Below are 8,123 nucleotides of genomic sequence, written 5' to 3'. Positions count from 1 at the left end.
GGAGAAAGAAAAACTTTCATGATTGAACGCGACGCTTTGTAAGAGCCTCGTTCCCATCAGCCTAGCATGACCCCACAATTTGCGCGTGCGCAATTCTCTCCCCTAACTTCAGCCTATTTTTTGCGCAGGCGCAGATCCTAGGTTGTCTTTGGGGGCGGCCCTGGCGGTGAGACGCAGAGCATTCTGGGAAAGTCGGAGACGGAAGTTACTTCGATTCTTGCCCCCGCGGCGGTGGACGCGGCTCGCCTCTCTCTGATTTCAAGCTAGAAGCTCGGAAACCGTTCGCCAATATGTATGACGCGGACGAGGGTAGGTGATCGCCTAGAACACTCCGCGGCCACCCGCTTGAGGGGAGCACGTGGGGACGTGGAGGAATGGAAGATGTGTGGCCTCCCTCCCTGCCCGCCACACAAGCGCCCCCAGAGTTGTGCCCCACGCCCGGGATTGCGGGGAGTGGAGGGTGCGGGCGTCCCGGGTCAGCGTTCTGTTGTCTGCTCCCGGGAGGGTCTGATGCTGCCTTCCCCATTTTGAAATAGCATCACAACCATAATACAAATTCTGTTGTTTTGACTTTGAATCTCATTTTTAGATTTCCCTTCAGGTCAGAGTTAGTACATTTATTGAAGAGTTGAACAGTTTTGAGCGCCAGCCTTATGCTAGGCTCTGCAAATGATAGGGTGCAAAGAATACTGGGGGGTGGTGGGGGGTACTCATCTAGTTTGACATTTTTTCATGCTGCTTTTGTTATAGGGCAGCCCCGATATTGAACGGGATGCCTGGCTGTGGGTCCTCACCCGCGCCCTTAAAAGGGACTTATTAATACTCCACTACAGGCATACGCAAAAGGTTAATAAAAGGTTTATTTACAAGGGAAAAGGATATAAGGAAAATGTACAACTCAGGGAGAAAATAGGGAAATAAAGTCTTTAATGCGTCCTACCCGATCCGCCGACCTGGAAACCCAAAGACACTCTCAGAGCTGGCTGGAGGTTGCTAGCTGGCGGAGAGCCAGAATGGGGGACCTCTCCAAAGCCCATGTGTCTGGCTTTATACCAACCTGGCTGCTTAACCCCACCCTCAGGTCCCAGCCACCTTCCCTTTGATGGTGATGGGATTTGGAGTTCCCAGTGTCTTTGGCTTTGGCCTGGAGTGGGGGTGGAGTCCACAAAGCCTGTATGGAATTAGCTTTAGGACATCCTTTTCCCCCTAACAATTTAAGTCTAAGTAAACTTCTTAAAAGATGGCATGGATTATTTTTGGCTTCTTTCAGGTACAAATCGTGTTACAATGACTAATCTTATGCAAAATAGTTTGTCTGACTCGAGTATGTCTGGGATGATAAATTCCTAGATAGAGAATTGTCAGGTCAAATGATGCACAAGTTTAACATTTTTCTCGGTGCTGCCAAATGACCATCGTGGTGATCGTGCTCATTTACATTCATGTATTACCAATATATAATAGTCCTATGCGGAAAAAAATGGAAAGTTACCCTTTTTTTTCAAGTTTACTCTGGCACTGAGTTTACATTCCATCCCCATTTGTGTCATTTGATGTCTTATTAGATATAATCTCATCAGTTTTCTTACCTTCTTTTTCTATTGAGTTCTTCAATATGTGAAATATTATTGGATTTCATCTACAGAAAATAAGTTAAACTATTGTTTCCTTTTTTTCTTCCAATATTTTATCTTTCTCCTTTCATTCACAGTCAGACTTCCAAAAAGAATAGGTTGGGGCCTCTTTGTTAGCCGAGGGGTTCAGGTGAATCCTCCACCTCCCCCATCCCTCATCTCTGGTTTTCACCCCAATTCTACGCAAAAATAAAAAAAAATAAAGTATTATCTCTGTGAATGAGCAAACATTAAAAGAAAAAGAAAAGGTTGTCCTTATTTTTGTTTACCATCATGCAAATTCTCAACCAATGCGTCTGGTTCTGCTTATGCCACTACACTAAAATGGCACTTCATAAGAATATTGGTGATTTCTCAATTGATAAATCAGATGAACATTTTTAAACATTTTCCAAACCCTGTGTAACATTGTTAGTAATACTCACTGCTATTTTTTTGCTTTTTTTTTTTTTTTTTTTTAATAGAGGCATGCTTTATTTATTTGTTTGCTGGTTTGTTTGTTTGTTTTGTTTATACAAGCACTGGGTACAGTCAGAAGTGCGGGAGGGTGAGAGAATTCACCAGAGCCAGAGCGGGGAGCAGAGCAGGCAGAAGGACCCAAGTACACTGCTGAGGGGAGCAGCGGGTGGCAGGAGAGGTCTGCGCGCCATGTGGGACCCTCCTCTGGTGGCCGGGGAGCAGCCGGGGATCGAACCGGCGCTGCAGAGGCCGCAGGCAGTTTCGCAACCCAGCGCTCAACCGCTGCGCCACCGGGGAGGCCCCTCACTGCTATTTTTAACCTTACTACTCTCACATAATTCATCTCTGACAATGTTTCTCACTCTCTCTTACTGTTCCCATTTTCTCTGGTGATTTCATCCGTTCATCATGGCTTCAGTTACCATCTATATGTGGATAACCTCCAAATAAATATTTGTAGTCTATGTGTCTTGTTTAACTGTCTACAGAGAACTTCACCTGCATGTCTCTAAGCTCCTCAAATTTGTCACTGCCCATACTGAACTCATTATTTTCTTTTGCCCATCTTCTTTCCGAAAGTGCCTCCTCCAGCTCAGTGGGTGGCATTACCCTCTTGTTGAAGGCAGAAGTCTGGGCCTTATTCTTGATTCCTGTTTTTCATCCTTATGTCTGAGGATTCAGTCATTTCCTAAGTATGTCACATCAGTCACTTCTATCTTCTCTGTCACAATTCTAGTTCAGGTCACCACCATCTCTTGACTAGATTACTAACCGAGATTCCTGATTGTTTTGTGTGCTTCCAGTTTTCTTGGCAGTTTCAGTGTACTCTGCACAGTGTGGCCATAGTAATTTTTTCAGTAATGAAACTCTGATCTAGCCATACCTCTGCTCAAATCTTAAAATGGTTCCTCAGAGCTCTTTTGGTAAAGACCAAACTCAAGCACTATGATTGCTGACTGAAGTACCTACAAGTGCCCTCTCCACATGGTTTGGGCTGCACCGTGTAACAACCTCAGAGTTGTAGGACTTACGGCACCTAAGGTCTCTGGAAGCAAGTGTTTCAGCAAACATGGTGGTAGTTGTGTTGCCTTTCCTGACCTAACTTCAAAGTCATGTAGTATTATACAGAACCTTTTTTTTTTTTTTGACCACTAGATCTTGATGGTAGGACTATCAAGATTATATTACAAATGAGTATGTGAAGTAGATGTGATGGGCATCTATATGTGATGGTTGTGGCCATTTTGGGAAATACAGCCTGTCATGTCTGTACGTACATGAAATGTTGTAATAGACCATTCTACTTCAGGGTAGCCAGATTTTGGAACCCTTTTTCTGGCAGTATTCCCATACTTTAATCTCTCACAAGTTGATTGGTCAGAGCTTAGTGATGAGCTTGCTTCTAGTTCTGGTTAATTAAATATTAATGAGAATTACATAGACTTTCTTTTTTTTTTTTTATAGAGGCATGTTTTTATTTATTTATTTATTATATTTGTTTGTTTTTTTGTTTATACATGCACTGGGTACAGTCAGAAGCACGGGAGGGTGAGAGAATTCAACAGAGCCAGAGTGGGGAGCAGAGCAGGCAGAAGGACTGAAGTACACTGCTGAGGGGAGCAGCGGGTGGCAGGAGAGGTCTGCGCACCAAGTGGGATCCTCCTCCGGTGGCCGGGGAGCAGCCGGGGATTGAACCGGCGCCGCAGAGGCCACAGGCAGCTTCGCAACCCAGCGCTCAACCGCTGCGCCACCGGGGAGGCCCAGAATTACATAGACTTTCTGGAGTATATGGAAACCTTACAAATTCATACAACATACCCTGAACCTTTGTAATAAGGCTTTTTTATGTCTTTAGAAAACTTATGTGACATAGACCTGTGTATACGTAGACATATTCCTATGTGTGTGATTTCATTGATCTAGTTCACTGACATTTTAGAAAGGTGTAGTGAAAGGATTGCAGTTATTCAGCAGACCTTAACATCAAATCTGTACTTCAGTTCATAGGAGCAAGATGTTAACTAGTAACATGGAAAATAAGTGCAATATTTCTTTTTGCAGATATGCAATATGATGAGGATGATGATGAAATCACCCCAGATTTATGGCAAGAAGCATGCTGGATTGTAATCAGGTAACTTTTTAGACCAAACTGAGTAAGCCTTAAGAGGCACTATAACATGTAAGGAAATTTCTGATGATTCTGTTATTGAAAATAAGATGGACCATATGAATATGCAGTTTATTGCTTTATGTATTATTAACCTAGCTTTTAAGGTTTAGACTTACAGAAAAGTAGTAAGTCTAGACAAGGATTTGTGCATACTCTTCGCCAAGATTTCCTAATGTTAACTTCATACTACATTTTATCTTTTCTGTGTGTCTAGACATTTTTTTGGAGGGTAAGTTGCAGACATAAGAATATACTTTAACATAGTCAAAATGTAAGTGATCAAAATCAGGAAATTAATGTTAATACCATAATTTTATTTAATCTGTAGACCTTACTCCAGTTGTTCCACTAATGTTTACAGCAAAATAAAAATACTTTTTCTGATTTTGGATCCATCCTGGGACCATATATGCATTTGATTTTCGTGAATTAATTCTTTTGTCTCCTGTAATCTAGAACAGTTCTCCATCTTTTTTTTTTTTTTTAAAGAGGCATGTTTTATTTATTTGTTTGTTTGTTTGTTTGTTTTATACATGCACTGGGTACAGTCAGAAGCGCGGGAGGGTGAGAGAATTCACCAGAGCCAGAGCAGGGAGCAGAGCAGGCAGAATGACCGAAGTACACTGCTGAGGGGAGCAGCGGGCAGCAGGAGAGGTCTGCGGGCCATGTGGGACCCTCCTCCGGTGGCCGGGGAGCAGCCGGGGATTGAACTGGCGCCGCAGAGGCCGCGGGCAGCTTCGCAACCCAGCGCTCAACCGCTGCGCCACCGGGGAGGCCCCATCTTTCTTTTTTTGATTTGGACATTTTAGAAGAATGCAGACCAATTTTTAGAATGTTGCTCAGTTTGGTTTGTCTGATTCAGATGTTCTCTTAGTTCATTATATCAGGAGGCACATGATGACTTTGTTTCATAACTAACTTGATTCTTGAGTTTTCATTGAAGTTACATTAGATTTTATTTCAACTAAATTCCTACCCAGTTTCTAAGTATAATTAAAATGTCCTTAAGGTCAGTAAGAAGTTTTACATGTAGGTAAGAAAAGCATAAGAAATAAAGTAACATCCTGCTATGTTAGGATATAAAATGTTGCAACTTTTTTTATGATGGAACTCACAGTGGCTTTATAGTAACCAATAATAAGTCTTTTTGAGTCTACTATATGCAGAATATATATCCTTTTAGTTGACTGCCTTGGAAAGAACGCATACATTCATGTTCCACCAGTTCTATTTGTAGTATAACTGAAACATTCTTGAACATTGTTTTGTTAAAGAGTCATTGTGTTTTGGGGATATAAATATATATTTTTTCTATTAAAGGTATGCTATAAAAACTGTTGAGACATTTGTGTCAAATTTGATATTTGAGTATTATATCCCTAGAAGCATTTTACTAGGAAATAATAACTGGGTATGTATTTTGTTGAATATGCCTATTTTCAACAATTTCTAGGGACAAAGAGTATTTTGATCTTACATGTAAAAGAGTTGCTTTCAACACATGCTTTAGAAACCTCAAAGATAAAATACTCTATTGTAAACAGTCGGGATATTTAACGTAACTATAAGTTATTTGATTTTCACACTAATTGACTGGAGGTGCTTTAACTATTGTGAGATGAGGTTTTGCTTTCTCACTTTTTTTTTTGTTTTTTATTTTTTAAAGATTTACCTTATGCATGCAAGAACTGGGGTATAGGCAAGAGGTGTGGGGATGAAAGGATTCACCAGAGACAGAGTGGGGAACAGAACAGGCAGACTGACTGAAGTACACTGCGGAGTGGAGTAGCTGGCAAGTCAGGAGAGGTCTGCTGTGCCATGTGGGTAGCTCCCTGGCTGGGGATTGAACTTGTGCTGCAGAGGCTGCGAATAGCTTCTTAGGTTGTGTCTTAACCCCTTGTGCCACCAGGGAGGCCCTGTTTTCTCACTTTTTTAACATCAAGTGATTTTTTTCTTAAACATTGTGAATATGATACTATTGTCACCAGTTCACACCACCTCAGATGTACAATCTGATACTTTTTCAAGATGTGTTTTATAGAGGTTAGATGAAAATGACCTAGGGCCTCCTCTGGTGGCGCAGTGGTTGAGTGCTGGGCTGCAAAGCTGCCTGCAGCCTCTGCAGCGCTGGTTCGATCCCCGGCTGCCGGCGAGGGTCCCACATGGCGTGCAGACCTCTCCTGCTGCGCCCGCTGCTCCCCTCAGCAGTATATTTCATCGGTCTGTCTGTTCTTCTCCCCACTCCAGCTCTGGTGAATTCTCTCACCCTCCCACGCTTCTGACTCTACCCAGCGCTTGTATAAATAAATAAATAAATAAATAAATAAATAAATAAATAAATAAATCTTTAAAAATAAATAAAGTTGAATTAAAAAAAAAAATGACCTGTAAAGGACATTTGTAAATCAGGACTTCCTTGTAGTTCCTGTGTTGTGCTTTAATTATTTTATCCATAAGTGTACGTCTTGTTTCTCCAAACTTCTTAAGTTCTACAAAGAAAGTGTTCTTAGTGTCATCTCTATTTTGGATACTTCATAGTATCTTTTGTGGTGATGGGTGTATAGTGGTTGGTACTTAACAAATATTTGTTGAATTTAATTATAATGAACACAGGGAAATATGCTAGAAAACATTACCGAGTTGTAGCTGATAATGGACTCAAATATTTTCCCAGTTCATATTTTGATGAGAAAGGCTTGGTCAGACAACAGCTGGATTCCTTTGATGAATTTATTCAGATGTCGGTTCAAAGAATTGTGGAAGATGCTCCACCTATAGACCTGCAAGCTGAAGCTCAGCATGCTAGCGGGGAAGTTGAAGAACCGGTAAGACGATTATTATAATAAAATTGAAGTTAGAGTACTGATTTGATAAATCATTTCTCAGGCCTCCCTCTTGGCCTAGGCATTAAGTCTTAGCACTGTCACCACTAGGGCCTGAGTTCCATCCCTGGTCAGGGAGCTAACCCACATATGACACAGTAGACCTCTCCTGTCTTGCCCACTGCTTCCCTTAGCAGTGCATTTTAGTAAATCTGCCTGTTTTTCTCCCTGCTCTGTCTCTGGTGAATCCTCCCATCCCCTGTATCTCTGGCTTACATCCCCGTTATTCTATGCAAAGAAGAGAAAAAGAAAAATTATTTCCCTTACCGGACTTAAAAAAAAAAGTAGGTGTTTTTAGCAGTGTACTTATAGTAGCTTCAATCCTTCAATCAGCTCTTGATTTAGTCTTACTAATGGAGAAATGCATTTTTGCAAGGAAACCAAAACCCTTTTGTAGGATTTTGATAGTAGGTATTTAGTAGTTGGGAAGAGAGAACTCAAATATTATGAATTACTGAAAAAAAGCAAGCCAGAAATAGTCATCTTGTTTCAGAAAAGCGCACGTTTTTCATTCATTTTCATGGACTTTTCCTCTCGATTATTTGTTGTATGAAATACATTATAACTGACATAATAAAGGAGAAACACCCAAACGTAATAACTATTAACATTTTTCTAATTATCTGTACTCTTTGTTACCTGTATATATGTTTTTGACATTGTTGAAGTCATAGCAAGAGTATATTTTTATATTGTGGTTTTACACAAGTGATTGTAAAGAAGTATGTAGTTGTAAATAATGACTGTCCCTTGTTTTTGAGAGGTGGCATGTTGGGCCTTGAAAGACAGGGAAAACTGGAAGACAAACTGAGGCAGGGAGGGCCCCAGGAAATACAGAGGAAGAAGTCATTTAGCCAGTTTACTTTCTCTTTTCTATGGCTAAACTCTTAGAAATGGCTTTATTGTTCTTATTCTAGTTGGAGATACTGTACAGAGTTGCTGTTAACAAAAATTATTGGCTTTTCTAGCACTGTG

The 8,123-nt window shown here is 41.0% G+C and overlaps 1 protein-coding gene across 2 annotated transcripts in view; it reads left to right on the top strand.

Moving 5' to 3' along the window:
* Positions 1 to 290: 290 nt before the first annotated feature.
* Positions 291 to 8,123, top strand: part of POLR2B (RNA polymerase II subunit B) — a gene marked incomplete at its 5' end in the record, with an annotated part of 34,827 nt that continues 26,994 nt past the window's right edge. The window contains 3 exons of one of the 2 annotated variants that reach the window (XM_084233298.1): positions 291 to 309; positions 4,155 to 4,227; positions 6,941 to 7,091. In XM_084233298.1, the coding sequence (XP_084089424.1) occupies positions 291 to 309; positions 4,155 to 4,227; positions 6,941 to 7,091 (243 nt within the window). Of the gene's footprint in view, positions 310 to 4,154; positions 4,228 to 6,940; positions 7,092 to 8,123 lie in introns of those variants that run through there. The other variant, XM_084233299.1, reaches the window with a different exon arrangement.

Source organism: Talpa europaea (assembly GCF_964194135.1).
Source record: "Talpa europaea genome assembly, chromosome: 5".
In the NCBI taxonomy this organism is placed as follows: domain Eukaryota; kingdom Metazoa; phylum Chordata; class Mammalia; order Eulipotyphla; family Talpidae; genus Talpa; species Talpa europaea.
This window is presented reverse-complemented; position numbering and strand designations above follow the sequence as displayed.